At 33.0% G+C, this 22393-nt stretch overlaps 2 protein-coding genes across 3 annotated transcripts; both read right to left on the bottom strand.

Annotated features, from left to right (window-relative positions):
• Nucleotides 1-275: 275 nt before the first annotated feature.
• LOC120073559 lies at nucleotides 276-839 on the bottom strand. Its single transcript, XM_039026389.1, has 2 exons — nucleotides 663-839; nucleotides 276-527 (listed from the first exon to the last, which is right to left on the bottom strand). Exons 1-2 carry the CDS (start codon nucleotides 837-839, stop codon nucleotides 276-278), a joined length of 429 nt encoding a protein of 142 aa, XP_038882317.1.
• A 5629-nt stretch (nucleotides 840-6468) lies between these two features.
• Nucleotides 6469-13414, bottom strand: LOC120072605. Of its 2 annotated transcripts, none has more exons than XM_039025002.1 (2): nucleotides 13157-13414; nucleotides 6469-6922 (listed from the first exon to the last, which is right to left on the bottom strand). In XM_039025002.1, the coding sequence occupies exon 1, from the start codon at nucleotides 13362-13364 to the stop codon at nucleotides 13176-13178; it is 189 nt and encodes a 62-aa protein (XP_038880930.1). In that variant the 5' UTR covers nucleotides 13365-13414; the 3' UTR covers nucleotides 6469-6922; nucleotides 13157-13175. The 2 variants fall into 2 exon arrangements, with proteins under 2 accessions (XP_038880930.1, XP_038880929.1); XM_039025001.1 differs by lacking the exon at nucleotides 6469-6922 and adding an exon at nucleotides 11069-11428.
• Between the last annotated feature and the right edge of the window lie 8979 nt (nucleotides 13415-22393).

Raw genomic sequence — 22393 nt, 5'->3', positions numbered from 1 at the left:
TTTCATGTCCTTAAGATCTCTCTCATTCGGATGTGATATCGTACCCCTCCTAAACTTGAGTCGTTACATGATTTACTCGGCCAAAATCGACACAGGCACACCATACAATCTCACTACCTCTTTCATATACAGTTGAACTCACTTATTCACTGAATACGTGGGCTTCCCTGGAATAAAATGCGCCACCTTAGTAAATCTGTCCACTACAATCCATATCACTGAAAAGCCTTTTGCTGTCCTGTGCAGACCTAAAATGAAATCTTGGACACACTCTCCTATTTCCATTTAGGTACATTCAATGGTTGTAACAAACTCCCTGGTTTTTGCCTTGGAGCCTTCACTTGCTGACAGACTAAACATTTGCTGAGATAATCAACTGTCTCCCTTTTCATATTAGACCACCAATAATACTGCTTCAAATCTTGATATATCTTGGTACTACCAGGATGTATTGAGAATAGGGAGCTATGAACTTCTGCCAACAATTCACTCCTAAGACCATTATCTGCAGGTACGCATAACCGTCCCTGATACATAAGACCTTGATCCATAAACACTGAAAATTCACTGTCTCGACCTAACTCCACCTGACGAAATTTCTGAACAAGGTAAGGATCGCCTTGCTGCGCATCAATGATTCGCTACCTCAAAGTCAGTCATACCGTCAACTCAGTGTCTTCCCTCACTGCCACTGCGATTTTTGCCTGTTTCAGATCATTACATAGATAGACTTGTTTGGTGATCAAGACAGTCGAATGAGTTGTCTTCCTACTGAGAGCATCAGCTACCACATTCGCCTTGCCTAGATGGTACAAAATCTCACAATCGTAATCCTTCATTAACTCGAGCCACCACGCTGTCTCAGTTTCACCGTCGCTTCGTCCAGCCAACCATCGTCGTGTCGCCGTTTAGCTCCCCTGTGCGCCATGCCAACCGTTGTCAATTAGGCGAGCCGTGGTTGTTTTGCTACCGCTCGTCGTCGTCGATAGTTGCATGTTCGTCGTCAGTCGGCCCCCAGTTGTCGTATTCTCCCCAGAATCTTGAGGTTTGAGTTAAATTGGAGTTTTGAAGGCATTCTTGTCACTGTCCAGTAACTTTGGCAAGGGTTTTGGACAGTTTTGTATACTTTTGGGTAAGTTGTTGATCGTTGGTGAGAGTTCCTTTTAACCTTGAATATCCAATAGGTATTGGTTTTAGTTTTAGATTTTATGGTGATACATGAAAACACCCGATCCCATTCTAACCTTGACCACGACAAGAAATCTTATTCGGGCAGTAGTGGATTAAGGTATGCAACGAGCCGAAGTTAGGAGGTGGAGGTAAAGGTTTAAGTTACTGTTCATTTGAGTTAAGGGCTAATTTTGGTAAGTTACCTACTGCCAGTTTGCCCTCGAACCCAAGTATATTTCAAGTATTGGTCCCTATGTTGACGTGGAATATTATGACATGCTTGTTGGTCAGTTGCAATTACGGAAGCTTATGTTTTTGCTATGGAAATCTTGATATTATGTTTTGATGCATATTTGATTGATGGATGGATTTAAAGACTGTTTTAAAATCTCTTAAGCATGACTTATGACTATGATTGTATGCTTATGCCTAAGTTGAACTATAGTGGCTGTTAGCATTCTTATTGGGCTATGCACAACGCACGTAGTGAGCCTTCGGGCTCACACCTTATGCCTATGTACGGTGCTCCCTTGGAATCACCACTTATATTTATGACTGTGTCCCTCCAGGGTCACTATCTATGAAAACGTGCCTTCAAGTTTACCCCTTATGCTTATGCCTATACCTACAATGTGTAAAGTGCACTTAGTCTCGATAGAAAATCTAATAGTTCACTGAGTGGACCCGTGACCTGACCATTGGGACATGATAACGCTTCCACACATATGTTTTATTTATTTGATATGTTTTGGTTAGGAGTCTAGCATTTAAAACTCCCGATTGTTCCATTTAAAACTCCCGGTTGTTCCATTTATTTGTTAATTTAATTATTTGCTCAATTTGTTTTAAATTAGAGTCAGGGGTACACCAAACGATTTTTTTTCAAGATTTTATTATTTTAAGAACTTTATAATGAATAAATTTTTGGTATTTTTTTTATTTATTATTCAAATTTTTTCTTTGAAAAAAATATATTGCCAAGCCTATACAAACATGTAGTAGTGTCCTGAAAGTATAATAGAAAGTTAGGTCGTTACAATACCAATATTTTATATATTTTCTCTATCTTACCTTTTTTTTTTTTTTTTTTGCAAAATTTAGTCTTTCCTGAAAGTTAAAAATCAAAACGTAATCATCCATCTAAAAAGAAATCAAATTGTTAAATTCATTTGAAAATTTAGAAATTCATATAATTATGGAAATAGAAATTGACTTAAAGTTTTGAAAAATTAATATCCGAATTTTGAGAATATTTAAAAAAGATTTGATATAAGATTTAGGTAAATCACATAATATTATAAAAAGTTAGTAGATTGTTGGTGTTTAATCTAACAAGATTTAGTGAGAAGGGCCCGGGCCAAAACAATCGATAAATTAAAAAAAGGTCAATTTTTTAAAATAAATCTTAGTGGTCAATCTTGTTCGAGATGGATAGAAAAAAATTATTTGAATGATTTTTCAAAAAAGATGTTAATTTTGTAAGAAAAAAACTTCAATCTACTATTTTTTTGACAATTTTCCATTTTTTCTGCTATATGATGGAACAATTCACTCTTCATCACAGTTCAACCTATGAAAACGTGAAAATATCGATAGAAATATCAACATATCTATGAAAATTTAATACTATTTGATAAAGTGATTGATTTTCTTTGTTAAATTTCAACATTTGGTGAAATGTGCGACTGACAATTCTAAACACAAGGAGAATCAAAAGAATTAGAGGGAGGCAATGAGCATCCCCTTAATAATATAGAAGCGTGTAAAATAGGATCTACATGTGACCACTAATTTATTGATAATAATCAAATAAATATAACCTCAACATATCTAATTAAACAATTAAACTATTAAGTGAATAAAAGAAAAGAGAAAAAAAATAAATAAATTCAAATAAAAACGTAAAATTTTGATTCCCCAACTAATTCGTCTCAAATGTATTCAGTTTGTAAAGCATTAGGCCAAACATTAGCAGGACAAGAACTATTAAACAACAGTGTCCTATGACTGAACTATCAAGCTAGGTTAATCTAATCTTCCCTTTAAACTCAAATTTGACCCAAAGTTATTGTATTTTGTGATCAAATAATTGTAGAAATAAGCTCAAACTGAATATCTAAACAAAAAAAAAAAAAAAAAGAAAAAGATTATTCCTTAATTGAAATTAAATAATACAAACGAACTCATATAAAAGCTATACATCACAGTACTAAAAGAAAATCCTACCACGTAATGAGACTAATAATTAAAAACAAAACAAAATTGGTGCAATACCAAAAAAAACTTTGAATGAAATGATTCTCTCTTCAAGGGGGAGAGAAGGATCTTATGTAGAGAAGAAATTAATTACAAGATGTCTAACTAACAATTAACTAACTCCTTAGTTATTTACCAAAAAAAGGCCTTTCAGCCTTACACCAACTCACCTCTCCCAAAATTAAGCTCGTCTTCGAGTGAGCTAAGAAGCTAACTGAAAGTCATCGGGGCATAATATGACTTCAACAACAATATTGAAGACTGGATTACTATGTACATCTTATGGTAGCTCAACTCGATAAGCATTGGTACCATATTTTGTTAGTACCTTACATGGTCCAAGCTGTCTATCCTTCAATTTATTATAAATTCCATTAGGAAATTGGCTTTTGCGTAAATGAACCATCACAAGATCTCCTTCAAACGTTACTTCTCTTTTTGACTTATCCTTGGCGTCTTTGTATGACAAGGTTGTTTTTTCTAAGTGATCATGAATTTCCTTGTGGAGTTCTTGTATTCTTTCCACCATATTTTTAACTTCAATACTTACATCTGCAAAGGATGGTAAGTTGGCAAGGTCAAATGTGAGTCTTGGAACTCGAATATATACTACTTCAAACGGGCATCTTCTGGTTGATCCGTTCTTCATATTATTGAAGGCAAACTCAACTTCTGCAAGGGCTAAGTCCCATTGTTTATTGAGCCACTCAAACAACATATAAGATTTTCCAATATTCCGTTGGTTACCTCCATTTGGCCATTTATTTGTAGATGAGATGTAGTACTAAATTTCAGTGTAGAAAACTTCTTCCACAAAACACGCAAAAAATGGCCAAGGAACTTGACATCTCTTTTCGATACAATAGATTTAGGCACTCCATGAAGTCTAACAATTTCTCTAAAGAAGAGTTTAGCAACGTAGACCGCATCATTCGTTTTCTTGCAAGCTAGAAAATGAGACATCTTATTGAAGTGATAAACAATCACCATAACTACATCATAACCCCGTTGTGTTTTAGGAAGTCAAAGTACAAAATCAACCGATAGTCTTTCCAAATGGTTGTGGGTATAGGTAAAGGTGTGCATAAGCCGATATCTATGGAAGTCCCTTTGACTCTTTGGCATATGGCATATCTTCTAACAAAATTATTAGTGTCTCTTTGAATTTGTGGCCAATAAAATCTCATGAAGACTAAGTCAAAAATCTTATCTTAACTAAAATGTCACGCCAATCCTCCTGAGTGAGGTTCATTTATTAGAGACTCTTGAAAAGATATATGTGGGATGCATAATTGTTCACCTTTGAATAGAAAGCCATCTACAATATGAAAATCTTCTAAATTATGTGATTAGTGCAATTGGAAGGTGGCTGAATGCAATCACTTTGATAGATAGGATGGTTAGCAACAGACTCTTTCAACTCAAGGCATCAGTTACCTTGTTTTCTTTGTCGATTTTATGCTTGATAACAAAATCAAACCGTTGGATGAAAGAAATCCCCCTTACGTGCATTCGGCTTATGTTCTTTTGAACTTGCAAGTATTTTAATAAGAAGTGATTAGTCAACAAAAGGAATTTCTTGGATAGTAAGTAATGCTCCCACTGCTTTAATGCTCAGACAAGAGTATATAGCTCCTATTCATAAGTACTCCATGTTTGCCTCGAGGTGTTGAGCTTCTCACTAAATATTCTATTGGATAGCCTTGTTGAGACAAGACACCACCAATCCCCATGCCACAAGTGTCAATTGCAACTTTAAATGGAGTTGAAAAATCTGGTAACTTCGAAATAGGGCTGGTGCTCAACTTCTTTTTAATACAATTAAAGTTGGTTTGTTGCTTTTCACCCCATATAAAACTACCTTTTTTTTCTTTCTTTTCAAACAATCAGTTATTAGTGTTGTCAATGAGCTGAAATTTTTAATAAACTTCCTATAAAATGATGCCAAACCGAGGGAAGCTTAGATGTCTTTCACTGTTGATGGAGTTGGCAAATGAGTGATTGCTTCAATCATTTTTAGGTCAACTTATTTGATTTTGGCCAATTAGGAAGCCAAGGAATGCAATATCCTTCACAAGAAAAACACTTTTTGTGATTGACATATAACTTTTCTGCTATCAAGGCTTGAAATAAGCTTTGAAGGTGTTGTAAATGCTCTTCAAAGTTCCTGCTATACACCAAAATATCGTCAAAATACACTACGATAAATTTGTTAAGGAAAGGACGAAGTACTTGATTCATAAGTCCCATGAAGGTGCTTGGAGCATTCAATAATCCAAATAGCATAACTAGCCATTCAAACAACCCTTCATTAGTTTTGAAGGTCGTTTTCCACTCATCTCCCGACCTTATACGTATTTGGTGGTATTCACTCTTCAAGTCTACCTTAGAAAAGATCAATGCTCCTCCAAGTTGATCAAGTAGATCACTTATTCGAGGGATTGAAAAATGGTATTTCACAGTGATTCGATTAATGGCTCTACTATCCACGCACATCCTCCAACTACCATTTTTTTTAGGAGTAAGAAGGGCTAGCACCACACATGAGCTCAGACTTGGTTGAATATGTCATTTTTTGAGCAAATCCTCAATATGTTGATGAAGGATTTCATACTCCTTAGAACTCAACCTATAGTGAGGCAAGTGTGGTAATGTTGTTATCGAATTTAGATCAATGTGGTGTTGAATATTTCGTAGTGAGGGCAACCCCTTGGGTTCCTTCTTCAACAAATAATGGTTGTATTTTGGGAGGAATTTCACCATCTAGCATGCCATTGGACTTTTTAGCAACAATAAGCCCTAAAATATCAACTTCTCTTTCCTTTATTAAGGTTTTGTCACTGATTATAATAAACAAGTGGTTGCTATCTTTTTTCTTTGACTTAACCCCCTTTTCATTCTTCTTATTCTTTTTTTTTTCTTTGAAAAGGAAACACCACTTTTCATTGATGAATTGAAAAGAAACTGATGCTTCAATGACAAGAACCTACTAAAAATAAGAAAAACTAGGGATCAACAAATGCACCTGGCTATCTCAACTAGTTGATACACCCATAGCATCCTCATCATATCCCAAAATGAACATTTCAAATACAATAGAAAACCATATGCCTAAAAATACTATTACATGGAATGAATGAAAGCATTTCAATTAAAACAAACATCTTGAATAGAATAATCCGAAAAATTCTTGGAAAGTGAACACCAATAAGAAGCTTTAACTCGCAATCTCATGACGGTCAAACCATTGAAGAAACTTTTCTTGAAAAATACGTTGATTTTTCTCAAACCAAATTTCTGTCAAAACTACTTTAATTGCATTAGTCCATTACTGAAGTGAGTGAGCTTTTAAAGAAGGACCGATGATAAGCAGAGCCACATTCTCCTTGAAAACATTGCTGAAATCCCAGTGAAGATTGAATGATGCAAACAACTTCCTCCATCATTCCAAAGAATAATGGCATTCAAAGAAGATATGCTAGTTGTCTTCAGAATTCTGCACACACAAAGGGTAGATTGAGGGCAAAAGATAATGATTTGGCTTCCTTTGAAGAGTTTGTGAGCAATTGAGAGAACAAAAAATCATTACCCAAATTATAATATTTATTCTCCTTGGACAACTTGATTTCCATAAGTTTTTGTACAACAGTCTGTCTATTGATAAAGATGAGTTCAAATGCTTGAATAATGATTTCACCGAAAAAGCACACGAAGCATCTAAAGAACATATCTACAATCTTGCCCATCTACTATCCTTTTGCCTTCTAATAATAGTAAAAGATTTTGAAAATCCTAAATTTCATCATCTTTTAGTAATCTTCTGAAAGTAATTAACCATGATAAAGTAGTTGAATCCCAATGTTGAAAAACTGAACTTTAAAGAGACAAGGTAATTCTATATAATTTTGGAAACAAAAAACTCAGTGGAGAAGAACACAACCAGTTATGATGCCAAAAATAAATTTTAATGCCATTACCAAGTTTAAAGGATGCAAATGATGCAACTTTTTGCCAAACTCGGGAAATAGTAATCCAAGGACTTCTAAACTTCTCCCTTCTTTTCCAATCGTGTACCATTCAAATGAATCAATACCATGAGTACTTTTTACTACCTTACATCAAAGAGCTTCTTTCTCATGTATAAACCTCCAACCCCATTTTGCCAACAGAGCCACATTTTGGTTTTTTAGATCACCAAAACCAAGGCCTCCATGTTTTTGTTGTTGTGGGAAACTAACCCCTATGATAGGGTGATTAATCTGGTATCCATCTGAACCTTCCCAAAATAACTTTCTCATAATCTTCTCTAGCTCTGAGATCACTTTTGAAGGCATTGCAAAAGAAGACAAGTAATAAATTGGAATACTTGAGAGAACTGCCTTGATCAAAGTGAGTTTACCCCCCTTTGACAAATTAAAATGCCTCCACCTGTCCAACTTTTTCTGAATTTTATCAATTATTGGCTGCGAAAAAGAAACATTCTTTGGATATCCTCCAAGAGGGAGACCAAGATAAAGAAAAGGTAAGGTTTCTGTTTTGCAATTCAAACTAGAAGCAGCAACCAACACCCTTTTTTCATCAATATTAACAACACATAAAGCATATTTTTTCCAATTAACCTTTTGTCCCGAACATTATTGAAATAAATCAATGTCATTAATTAATTCCTTCAAACTTTTAACATCGTCTTTGCATAATAGTAATGTATCATCGGCATATTGGAGGATTGAAACGTGAACTTTTTCCTTGCCAACTAAAAAGCCTTCATAATCCCCTTTTTTCATGTATAACATCAACAAAGATACTCAACAGTTTGCTAACCAAAAGAAAAAAGAAAGGAGAGAGGATCTCCTTGTCTAATACCTCTAGAAACAAAAATTCTTCCACGTGGCCTTCCATTAATAAAGATTGAAAACTTTTGATTTTTTACACACCCCATGATCCATTGAATCCATTTGGCAGTGAAGCCTTTTTAATTCAACACTTTTTCTATAAACTCCAATCTACTCGATCAAAAGCTTTCTCAAGATCAAGTTTTAATATCCATCCCTTCTTTTTAATTCTATATTCTTCCACCACTTCATTTGCAATAAGCACTGGGTCTATAATCTGTCTTCCATGGGAGAAATGATACTTGGCATCACGCTTTTCAACCTTTATGCTAAGACTTTTGCCACAATCTTGTAAACTGCGTTAGTTAGGCTAATAGGCCTAAAATCTTTCACAAAACCATTGTCTCCTTTTTTGTATCAAGTAGATGAAGTTCTCTTTAAGACAGGCATTTAAAATGCTATTTTTGAAGAATTCTTTAAATAATTTTTGAAAATCACTTTTAAAAATATCCCAATTCTTTAAGAAAAACTCCAAGTGAACCCATCTGGACCAGGAGCTTTATTTTTCCTAATGAAGCCAACGACTCTTTTAATTTCATCTAAAGAGAAATGAGAGATGAGAATTTGATTTTGGGCTGAAGAAACCTAAGTCCATTGAAGATTTAAGGGGACAGATCGATAATCAGGGCACTTTTGATATAAGTTTTGAAGAAACCCAAAAATTTCTTGTTCTTTTTCCCGAAAAGAGAAGATTGGAGAACAATTGCTGGAAATCAACTCTGTAATAAGGTTCTTCCTTTTTTTGCAGCCAAAAATTGATGGAAGAAACTAGAATTCTCATCCCCCAATTTAAGCAAAGTTAGTTTACTTCTTATTCAAGGGAGTAATACAATCTTCTTATCCATCCAATGAAATTCATATGTATTTTCGCTTCCCTTGAGCAAGGCTCGAGTGTCAAATTGTCATGGTCTCCCTAAAAGGATATGGTATGCATTCATCTCCAACACGTCACACATAAAATTGATCTTTGTAACCACTCCAATCAAGAGGGGAACAATGCAAATCTCATTTACTTGAACCTCTCCACCTTTTTTCACCCAACCAATCTTGTAAGCATTCAGGTGAGGGTCCACCTTGAGGTTCAAAGATGTGACAAGCTTCTTGGACACGAAGTTATCACTACTTCCACTATCTATAATCACATTACACACCTTCCCACTGATCGTGCATCTTGTCTTAAAGAGACAATGCAGTTGAGGGTTAAGATTCTCCTTGGAGAACACGAGATAATCTTTCTCCTTTATCTGACTCATTTAATTCAATCTCCTCTTCATGTTCTTCACTGTTGTTAGTCGACATTTCACCTTCTTCATCCATATAGACCACTATTTTTTGTTGAGGGCACGCACTTGAAAGATGGCCAACTTGGCCACAATGAAAACACCTGCCTAAAGAGGGCCGATTGCAAGGATTTTGATTCTTCTTTTTTGTAGGTAAGTTTTATCTTTTTCTCTTATGATCCATCATAGTCTTCTTTCTTTTTTCCTTTGGTTGAAGATGGGGGGCTCGGCTGGTTAAGGATCTTATGTGGGGCATTTGTCCTCCTACTTGTGGAGGCTTCCCATGCTGCTCTTCTTGATGCATTCTTGGAGCGAATTTCATTCATTTCTTCCACGATTTTAGCAAAAGAAATAGCCTCGAATAATAAGTGAAAAAGTTCTAATTTTACCTTTTCTTTGATGTCCATGCGTATGCCTCCAACAAATCTCGCAATCAAATGTTGCTAATTCTCCATCAAGTTTGTTCTTGCTCCTAACCGATGGAACTCTTCAATATAATCAACCACCGATCATGCTCCTTGCCAACAATTTTGATATTGGTTGTACAACGTTTGTTCATAGTTGGAAGAAACCGTTCTTTCATCAATCTTTTCATCTTTTCCCACGAGTGAATCATCCGCTTGCCATTTCTTCTCTGGTTGATTGCAAGTTGTAGCTTTCAACTTTAAGGCCACTAAATGCACTTTCTTGTGTTCGAGTGTATTCATGTAGGTGAAGAAATTCTCTGTGTTCTTGATCCAATCAAGAAATGTCTCAATATCACGTTTCCCATTATACATTGGTAAGTCAATCTTCAATTTGAAGTCATTTGAATAACCTCTCATCTCATATCTCTCGCCTCTCCCTCTTCTTGGCACAAAAAATTCTTCTTCTCGATCATACTCACCAGATAAGTCCCATTCTTACTCTTCTTGAAAAATTTCTTGGACAATCAGTTTTGTTGGATTTTCTTGGAGCTGTCTAAGAATTCTTGGAGCTCTTTCTTGGTGAATTTCTTACTAATTTTGACTATGTCTTAGTTGTCCACCGCCCCTCCTTCCTCTTCCTCTCCATTCTCGAATGAATGGCTGAAAATTCTTTCGATTTTGAAGTGCCACAGCCAACATCTCAACCCTTTGAGTAAGGATTTCCATACTTTCTTGAAGGCTCGTTAATGTTCCATGAATTCCCTCGGGCAAATTCTCAACGGACAACAAGTGTCGTGTTGTAGTTCTTGGAGAGAGAGTGGGGTTTCTTCCACCTCTTGTTCTTGCTCGTGAATGTCTCCTCCGATTGGCAGATTGGATCTTCTTCCGACTATTGGTCCTAAATCTTGGAGAGAGCTCTGATCTCAAAATTTGGTGTAACACCAAAAAACTAATTTTTGAATGAAATGATTCTCTCTCAAAATGGGAGAGAAGGGTCTTATTTATAGAAGAAATTAGTTATAAGATGTCTGACTAACTATTACAACAACTAACAATTAGCTAACAACAAACAATTAACTAACTCCTTGGTAATTTACAAAAAGGGCCTTTCGGCCTTACCCCAAAAACAAAAGAAGAAAAGAAATGAAGAGTAAATTGAAGCATATGATCAATTCCAAGCAACGGTTTTTTGGCATCTCCTCTTTCCAAGAGGCCTTAGAATCAACTAAATACATTCTGAATATCACATCTAAAGATATGTTCTCGAGCCTAGGCGAGTAGAAATTTCACAATGTCCACGCGACGACTTAATTGGCGTCTCGGCACTCTGAAACCTCAGTACCAACCTCTATACTTTTGTCCCATTCATTCCATCTTCGAAGTTCATACTTTTGTTCTTCAAATTTGGGAATTCTTTGTTAACCTATAATAATGAATAAAACCATAAATACCTACCATAAGACTTTCTATAAACCAAACAAAACAAATTTAATAGAATGAGTATAAACATCGGCTGTCAAATAATCTTCTCAAACTAAATATTTTGCTAGTGATTACTCATTAGGCAAAAGAAAACAAAAACTCACTAAACAAATAAGGCTTGAAGACTATAATATCAAAACCGAAAGAAAAAGGACAAAATCTCAAGTTGTACTTAAAATCTCAACTAGAAGCAAATTTCATCCCATTTAAAGTTTCACGTCTGTGTCTAGTGTTACAACCTACTTCGTAAATATACTTATATTCAGTTTAATCTGTACAAACCGAAGACTCACTTAATCACTAATGAACTTTACCTACCTTTCTATCAAGTTGTTCTCTACCTAGGTCAAATAACAGTATAGCAAAACAATTATCCCAAACAAATTCTTTCTTTTAAGACAATGACATATCAAATCCATGGTAACAGCCCATGCTCTTGATAGTTCATCCTCTACTAGTCTACTTTTTCGTAATATCTAAACTACAAATGATTCCTTTAATTAATCCAATGATGGTAGCTGAATCTTTGTTTTTGTTCAATTTTTGAGGAAGAAATTGCCAACATAGAAAGAAAAGAAACATGGGAGCTTCAAAATCAGCCTCTGGCTAGCTGGTCGTGGTGGATTTTCATGGAGTCTGATGCTCTGTGGCACCAAGATATTATGAGTAGATATGGTCCACACCCCTTTTGAGTGGATTGCTCAAGGCCGTACCAAATGGCCTGATAAAAACCACCAGAAGATCTTCGCCCCTGGCTTCCTTCCTTTTCTTTGTTCATTAGATGCACCATTGGGAAGGGCTCGAGTGTAGCTCGATTACAAGGGCTTTTTGTAACTATGATCTTCGAATGATTTTGTTGGATTGGAATTCTTTTATGTAATTAGTTTTGGGCTCTTTTTTGTTGGGCTTGTTTTTTGGTAATTCCTTCCTTTTTTCCTCCAATGAACACTCGATTTCTTACAAACAAACAGAAACGCAGACCATGAGACTCGCATAGAGACTATATAAGAACTGTTCTTGTCTTAGTAGTTTAATTGCGACAAAATGTATTACAATTTGAAGGTCGTGCTTGCATCCATGAATGGCGAAGTGGAAGAAATGTATGTGGAACTAGCACAAGGATATATAATGAAAGGGAAGAAAGGTAAATTTTATCACCTTAATAATATCTAAGAAGCCCTTCCCCGGTGATAGAAATTGAGATCCAGGGGATCAAAGCCACTCCATAATTTCATGCTTCCGTTCTTGAAGTGGGGGAATCAGAAGATCTTAGGTGTATAAAATTGGATTCCTACAGAAGTGAAGTCTTTCAAACTGCTCGTCAATCATATACAGTAATTGGTTTCCAAAGGCCAAGTCGAGAAACAGAGAAACAGAGATGAACTACACGGACAAAGAAAGTGATTGAATCCGCTGTGTTCGACAATGAGGAGTTAAAAAATGGCACGGTAAGAGGGATTCGAAAAATCGCCCGATTCGTAGAGAAGAAAGTAAACAACTCAAAATTAAGACATTCCAATCCTTTTACAAACGAGTCAAATTGCCAAAGAATTAGGAACGACCTAATATTAAAGCTGACCTAAGTTAATTTCTGCAATCATCCACAAATATGATGGAGTCCTGAGAACGAAATTGAAAATAATAAGATGTGATGAGATTGAATGCTCACCGGAAGAAGCCGATCGACGTTAATCGTGGTGACGCTTCCTCAAACGCTCCTTGACAAAATCATCACGAGCTTTGGTTCGAGCTTGCTGAGGGGCGATGTTGAGGAAAGAGAGGTAAGCTCCGGCGGCGAAGAAGGAGACTCCGGCGACGAAGAAGCAAGCGCTAGTTGCTAGCTGGCCGCGAGGGAGAGGGTTCAGCCACAGTCCCATCTTTCCTCACAGTTTCACTTTGCCACATAGGTAATATTGCGCCCTATTTCTTAAGGGGGAAAATGAAATATGCTACTTTTCAAAATTGAGGGTTTATTTTTTTTATTTTAAAATTATTATTATTATTATTATTATTATTATTTATGTCATATTTACATTAAATTATTTAAATAGAACCTCGTGCACCTAAATTAGTCTCTCATTCCCACTCTCTCGTTGTCTCCTTGTCTTGTTATCATCACTCTCTAGATCTCTCCTTTTGCTCATTTCTCTCTTTTATTCACTCTCAACCTCGTGCACCTAATTAATCTTGAAATAAAAGTTATTTAATACACGACATAATTTGTTACACACGATGTTACCACATTTCTAAAAACATCATAGATAAAAGTAGAAAATTAAAACCAAAGTAGAATACAAAGTTTGACAGTTCGATGCGATACTGTTGGAATAAATGGTATGTAACTCTTCATGTAGGGTTACATCTTTTCAATTCCATAAGTTGTATTATTTGATAAATGGTTGCCTTCTTTCATAAATAACCAAATTGAAGAAAGTACCCGACTATTCGAATGGCCATGAATTAGTATATAAATATGTCATTTCTTCAATTTGTTTTCTTAACTTTTCCATAAGCATTTTTTCTCTCATAAAATTTTCCTCTCTTTTATAAATTTGTACAAGTTTAGTATATCCACAAAGTTTAGTTCGTTGATCTTGTGGACGGGGTGCTACATCCATAAGAAAGGTGATATGTTCTCTTGGGATGTAATTACTCTCTAAGTAAATTTGTCTTAAGGAAACAACGTGAATTCGTTGGACTCAGATCTTTAATGTATATGTTTGGTTTTAGTTTCATGTGTACCTTCATAACAATCTTAAGATAAATTAGTGCATCTTGTTTGTATGTATAATTTCCTACTTTTCTTTGTGCATTTGTATCAATGTTTGTGAAATTTAATGCATCTATTTTTTTAATCCTTCGGGCCTTTTGTGTATATAATTTAGCTTATGTTATGCATCTAGTTCGTGTAATTTTTTTTTCTACAGATAAAAATGAAATTAAGAATATTAATCTTGTAATCTCCACTATTTTATGTAGTATTTTTTTCCTCAATGCATCTATGAGGTGGTTTTTATTTTATTAGTATTGACAATTTGAAAATGTGGGTGACTTCAAGATATTTTTCTTTTTCTGTAAAATTGAATAATTGAACTATATATTGTGATTTTCCCCCTCTTCGTTTTGGTTTAACATTTAAAAAAAAAACGAAAATCTCTTCTTTGGATTGATTGTGTTATGGAAATGAATTCCATTTATTTATATATAATATATATAAATAATTATTTGTTACATATATAAGTTTTCTAAGATTAGTGGGAAAAAAAATTGTTGTGCGTTAGTGGCGTAGACTTTGACACTAGAAAGAAAAATGTGTGTTGCTCCATTGGTTTAAGGTGTTCTATTTTTGAATTATTTATACATCTTATGTTACTTCAAAAGATGTTCGGTATGTTTTGAATTGAGTAATGTTCTAGTTTGGAAGGATATTAAGTTGTAAAAATGTGCTTGAACGATTTTTGTATAGTTTCGTCAACTTTTTTGTGCCTATAACCATGTCGTTATTAGAGAAAAGTGTCTTGCTTAATGGTCGATTTGAATTTTGTTGGGTGGTCAAAAGAGACTTTTCACCTTTTTCAAGTGGTGGATTTGAATTTTATGTTTTTTTTTTTTTTTTTTTTTTTTGAAAAGAAACGAATTTTGTTGGATATAGCCATTTTATTTTGTAGATTTTATTGTGCGTAAAAAAAAATTTGAGAAAGGATGATATGTATATATTAGTTATATGTATGACTATAGTGATTTAGCTATGAGTATTGCAGTATTTCAATTTTTTAATTGACTTATTTCGATCCATTGTTACTATTATACATAATGGATATCAAACATAATTTTTTCTTGTCATTTTACGTTTCAAACATAATGAATAATGTCTCAAGTTTTCTTTCGTGAGAACTTGTTCGGTAAAGATATTTACCTTGGTTCACAACTATTTGACGATCGCTTTCACATAAATGTCATCAACAATACAAAATTTTGCATCATTTTTTTGTGGAAAGCATGGAGAAATTTAATGGCAATGATTCCAAATGATGACAAGATCTTTGACTTTGTCAAGATTTTTGAAAGAACATACTATTGTAATGTTTGAGGGAGAAGCCATCAAAGAAAAGTTTTTTGCACTTGAGGCATAGAAACATATGCAAAATATTTATGCAAGAGCTACATTTTGAGTGGACTAGATAACACACTATATAATATGTGTAGTTGGTGGATTTGAAAAAAAAAAAACTATGGGAATCGTTAGAGAAAAATAATATATATCTATATAAGACAGAAGATGTCATAACAATGAAATTTATAGTAAAAAATTTTCTGATCTATAAAATTAAAATTGGAATAAGACACATTTTGTGAATATGTCTCCCCATGGTTGAAGGTTAATTATGTTTTGTGTGGAATTCAATATATGAAAATTTAAGAAATTCATTGTGAATTATGGAAAGATTGAAACCTTCTTAACATCATAGGTTATTGTGGGAAAAGTGACTACCAATTGATAATCCAAGGTTGAGAATATTCGATAACAATTTAAAAAGATGTTGGGATATGTTTGAGTTGGTTACAAAATTTTTGTATGGTATTCTTAAAGTGTGAATACAACCTAAACCTCTTTAGTAAATGATAATATGTCTCCACCTATATGACGAAGCCATAATACAATTAGACAACTACTTTCTAGTGAAATTATCACAATTGACTTTTGTAAGGTCAAAAGATAATATTGTAAATCCGCTTGTAAAAAACCTAACTAGAGAGATGGTTGAAAGTTCATCAAGAAGAATGAGATTAAAGCTTTAATTTTAATAAGTTAACCAGAGAGGCAACCTAACCTAGTTGACTGAAGATCCTAAGATCTAGGTTCAATGGGCAAACCAATCTCTGGATAACTTAGTGGGCACTCCGTTGAATTTTCTTTTGCCCATTCCAAGGATGACGAGACAGTGCAAGTGTGGCTTTAGGGTAAGCATGTGCTTTTAATGATTTATATAAGTTGTTGAATAATTATTTATGAAAAGAGTATATACGATGTTTTTTTTATAGGAATCACTTATGTGAGTGTGAAGGGGCCGCTTCTATGAAAATTTTAAGGCGAATTCTTTAAAACAATTATGAGACCAAACGAGATTTCAATTGTCTTAGCTTACTCTACAACGGCTGACAATTTAAGGCATCAAGTCCACTGATTAGCTAAGTAAACTCGATTGATGTTTACTAGGGAAAGTTCAAAGTGTTTACTACTTATCTTGATGCAGGTTCTTCGTTGGGAAATATCAAACATTTTCTTGTACCTTCTATCCTAATTTGTCAACTTACAATTTATAGGAGGATTGTTGGAATAAATGGTATGTAACTCTTCATGTAGGGTTACATCTTTTTAATTCCATAAGATGTATTCTTTGATAAATGGTTACCTCATTTCATAAATAACCAAATTGAAGAAAGGACATGACTATTCGAATGGCCACGAATTAGTCAATAAATATGTCATTTCTTCAATTTGTTTTCTTAACTTTTTTCATAAGCATTTTCTCTCTCATAAAACTCTCCTCCCTTTTTATAAATTTGTGTAAGTTTGGTATATCCACAAAGTTTAGTTCGTTAATCTTGTGGACGGGGTGCTACATCCATAAGAAAGGTGATCTGTTCTATCTTGGGAGGCATTTACTCTCTAAACTCAGGCACTAGGGTGAGTAATTTTGTCTTGAGAAGACAAGATGAATTTATTGGGCTCAGATCTTTAATGTATGTTTTGGGTGTAGTGTGCTTGTGGAAAGATATATTTTCACTAATATAAAGTCAAGCAATTACAACGATGTAACTTATCTGTAAATAATGACAATTATAATGACACTTGAATAGCCTAATTTAGAGAATATTGAGGTTTCCCTTAAGTGTGAGACTCTCACTCAAAGAAGCTTAGGCTCTCCTAAGTGTGAGATCTCCTCACCTTTGACGTACTTCGACTCTCCCAAGTATAAGAATATTAGTGAATGATCATTTAGGCTTCCCCTAAGTGTAAGACTCCCTCTCCCCAAAACTTTATATTTCCACCTTCAAATGAAGACCACTCCAGTTGATGAAAGGCTCCTTCTAAGTTATAACAATCCTTTCCCAAGTTGTAATAAATCGATTAAAAAAGATCTAGAGAAACCTAAAGATCTATAGTATGTGGATAAGGTTGGGTGCCTTATCCTAATGATACTATGGATACGACCCATTTTGTAATAGTTACAAATGGTTTAATATATACCCTTCATGTGGAGACATGTGAGTGGAGATATACTATACAAAGAGTTTGTATAAGATCAGACTGCAAAATATTTAATCTCTCCTTGTAAATCTGTCAATTGATGAGATTAATATTTCATAAGATGATCATGTGCAACTTGATCTTAATCCTGAATAATTTATGAACTCTTATTTGTGAGGTTAGTTCTTTGATTTGTATGGGTGAGAGTGGCCTGAGTTGCCAACTCAATAAGTCTACCATTTTGGAGCTTGATTAAATAGGGAGTTGAGAACATAACTTCATAAGATATAATGCACTCCTTCCTATATAAAGTAAGTAGATAGTAGTTCCCTTGTGTTGATTACGGGTCTTGAACAAGGGACCCACACTTTCACTGACTTGAAAAGAATTTAGTTTATGATTGGATCATAAACAAATTGTTTATTAGAGGAATCAGTGGTAGTTAAGGAAAAGAGGTAATTACAAGGGTAAAATGAGCATTTAACCCAATTGTAATTATGAATAACTCGTGAAGGATTGACTTGCTTATATTGATTATATTCATGGATAATCAAAGAGTTCAATTATGAGTATACAATGGTTTGCTTTGTAGTTAATGAATGGATGTTAATTTAATTAAAGAATCTAATTAATTAACCTTGGACCATTGAAGCTTGTAATGTGTAGGCTCATAAAATCCTCTTGCTAGGTCACCATGGATCAACAAGGATCAAATATATTGAAAGAAAAATTTAAAATGTTCAAATTTATGAGGAAAATATTAATTATATTGAATATAATTAATTACATGATTTATTATAAAATTTATTTGAATGAAAATTCAAATTATAACTTCATAATATAGAGGATTAATTTATTTGAATATGATTCAAGTAATTAATTATTTATTTGGATGAGATTCATATAAATAAATAAATTATTTAATTTTAATAAGATTTGATGATAAATTAATTAATTATTTTGAATGAGATTCAAATTAAGGAAAGTCTACATAAGATAAATATTTAAATATGATATAAATATTTTAAAGATATTAAATGGGAAGATATTTTTTTTATTAAATATTGTTGAATTTTTACTTTAAAATATAAGAGAGATTCTTCTAATAAGATTAGGAGTGATGCTGTAGAGATCTACAAATAGGGTCCTAGAGAGCCCTCATGAAACTGACTTTGACACTCTCTATACTCTACCATCTCTGTAGAGATTTCTCTTCCAAGAAAAGTTCTCCCAAACTTTTAGAGAAAGGTTATCTAAAAATCTTTCTTCCCTATTCACTCTCATCTTTCAAGAGCGGTTCCCACAAGCCAGATCCTTGCTAGAGTCATAGCAAGGAAGGTCTCGTGGAAAAGAAAAATTTCAAGGAAAAGATTACTGGTTTGAGGAGAAGATTTTGCTGTAATGGTGGCAAAGGATGATGCTTAACCTTTTTTTCTAGTTTTTGAGTAACAAGAAAAGAAAAATAGCAAGAAATCAAAGAATGTGATCACACGCTTTTGTCTGATTCAAATCCCTTTAGCAATACATGTCGCAGAGGATAGGAAGGCGCACCAGCAAATATGCACTACATATATTAACATATAAGAAACCAATCTCAAAGTATAATCAACACGATAAGGAACATATTACAAAAACACGTTGTTCAAGTTTTGCCTGTAAAAACATCAGTAAATCATATTGCATAAACAAACTCCCCAACACATCTGACATTTGATAGCCAGCGATAACACTTCTACAATGTTCTGCCATGATGAATGGAGTGGTCAAGGTGAATGGAAGAAGGAAATTTGAAAAGAAGAAGAGAAAGAGGGAAAAAAATAAAATTAATGATAAATTTGTAACTTTGGCTTATGATAATGTACGCAAGGCGACAAAAATTAGTTTCAAAAAGCGGGGTAAAAATCATTTTGTAGTGGGATTGAGTTTATTATACAATTATCTCAATAATAATTTTGTTTCCTCGAGTAGAAAATAGAGAGCTTAATGTTACTTCTCAATTGGATGTGATAAAAATGATCTATACCTATTATTGTAAGAGTATAGGTTACAAAGAGGCCATAAGAATATGTGATTAATTATGGTCATGTTAATAGATAGGATGTAATATATGAGTTATAAGACATTTAATAGAATATCCTTAACTAATTTGAATATTCATAACAATTTATTGTTTTTTAACTTTTTAAATTTATGTTACGAGTGACCTCTAAAATTTTTAGGAATTTTCATATTAAAAAAAATTAGATTTAAAAAACAAAACTTTCTTTCAGTTTTAAAATGTTGGCTTAGTTTTTCCATTAAAAATTGGACTAAAATCTGATAATGGAAAATTGTCAAAAATAGCACGTTTAGATTTTCACCTTACAAAATACGTTTTTGAAAACTCGTAATAATAGTTTTTCTCGATTTATCTCAGGTGAGATCGATCACCGAGAATTAATTAAAAAAAATCAACTTTTTCTAACTTATCAATTGTTTATTATTTTCAAATTTTCTCCAAATTCGGTTATGTTTACTAAATATTATATCAAATTATTACATAATTTTTCAAATATTTAGCATAAATTATGTTTTCATAATTATATGAATTTCCAAAATTCCTAATGGGTTTTCCAATAATCAAAATAGATTTTTCAAATTAATTCAACATTTTTAAATTTTTGGAAATATCAATTTTTTTAAAAAAATTGGGTAAGATTTGAGATATATATAGAATCTTGGTGTTAATCTGTCCGAGATTCCACCGAAAAAGCTCAAGTAAATGAATCTCGATGTTAATTATGCTCGATATAGAATCTCAATGTTATTTTGTCCGACATTAATACCGAGATGTACATAATCTCGATGTATAACTGGTGTACCGAGAAAGTCCCAAACAATCGATAACTTAGAAAAAATTAATTTTTTTTAAACTAAAATCTCGTGGTCGATCTCGTCTAGGATGGATCGAGAAAAACTATTTTTTACGCGTTTTAAAAAAAGATGCTAATTTTATGAGATAAAAAATTAGATGTGTTATTTTTGACAATTTTCTCTTATACAACCCAGTTACAATATTTTATATTTTCACTCTCGAATTTTTATAACACACATTTTCATATTTGATTTAACTTTATCTTACATGATTTAGAGTAATTATGATGTGAAAATTTTTAATTAACTTTAATATTTATGAAAAATGAGTGAAACCAAATTTGATTATTATTAATTTAATTTCTTTAGATTAATTAATAAAAATTAAAACTAAGAAATGAGAAGGAATATTTATGAAAAGTCGAGGGTAAAAAACGTGAATTTTGAAACATAAGTACAAAATGTATAAAAACTCATAACTCAAATAAAAATATAATATTTTGTAATTTATAGATCAAATAAAATTAAGAAAAATAACAATTTATACCTCTAAATTTTAGGAGTTATATCAATTTAAACCTCGAACTAATAATTAATAATTTAAATCCTGAATTTGTATCAATCTACGCATATCACTACGTTCTATTTGGAAAAATTTAGTATAAAACTTATAATTGTATCAATTAAACTCTTAAATTTTCATAAATAAATCAATTTAGACTCTTAGACAAAATTAGACAAAAATTTCGTTTGAATATCATTCATGCATTTACTCTAATAGGATATTTTGTAAAATCGACATTTGATGAAGTCTACACACATTTGAGAATTAATGCTTGAATGGTTTTCAAAGGTAACCATGATGAGTAGTCTAAATTGATTGACTTATGAAATTTGAGGAGTTTAGTTGACTTCAATTATAAGTTTCACATGATATTGGTCCAATGAAATTGTAAATTGATGCATGTATAAAAGTTCATAGTTTAAATTAATATAATTATTGATTGAGAATTTTAATTGATATAACTCTAAAGTTTAGATGTATAAATTGATATTTATGTTAAAAATTAAAATCAAAACTCGAAAATGGGTAAAGTTCTTAAATTTAGGGACCAAATTGAAATAATTCATATTTTTCTCTTTCCAATTACGGATATAGAAGTTTAGGGGGAAATATGTATGGATGGATCAAATTTCGAGGCCAACTTTACAAGACACTCTAATTTTGATCTTTTGAAGACGTCAGCCACATGTGAAATGTCCGATTAGTCCCCAAAAAGTTTGATGTTGCACACGCATTGTAAATTATCATTTGTTCTTCTCGTTTTGGACTCATTCCTCTCATGCCTTCCTTTCGTTCTTCATTAGATCGAACATTTTAAATTTAAATTTTAGTTTGCCAACTTCTTCGTCTTCGTCTTCTTTTTCCTCTTTCTTCTGCCTTTCATTTTCTTCTTCTTTCTTCTTTTAGCTCTCTTTTCTTCTTCTTTTTGAATTCAAATGAAGGAAAAAATCCAAAGAAAAAAACTATAGAATTGATGAGGAAAAGCTAAAGGATAAAACAAGAGGAAGAAGTAAGAGGAAAAATTCAAAAGAATGAAAAAAACCAAGAAAAAAAATGATGAAAAACAACGTGAATGAGAGAGCGAGATGAAGTAGCGAGAGGAAGTAAGAGGAAAAATTCAAAAGAACGGAAAAAACCAAGAAAAAAATTGATGAAAAACAACGTGAATGAGAGAGCGAGATGAAGTAGCGAGAGAAAAGAACGAGAAATCTATATTATGTCTTGTTTCACGCACG

The sequence above is a fragment of the Benincasa hispida genome, chromosome 3, assembly GCF_009727055.1.
Source record: "Benincasa hispida cultivar B227 chromosome 3, ASM972705v1, whole genome shotgun sequence".
NCBI lineage: Eukaryota > Viridiplantae > Streptophyta > Magnoliopsida > Cucurbitales > Cucurbitaceae > Benincasa > Benincasa hispida.
This window is presented reverse-complemented; position numbering and strand designations above follow the sequence as displayed.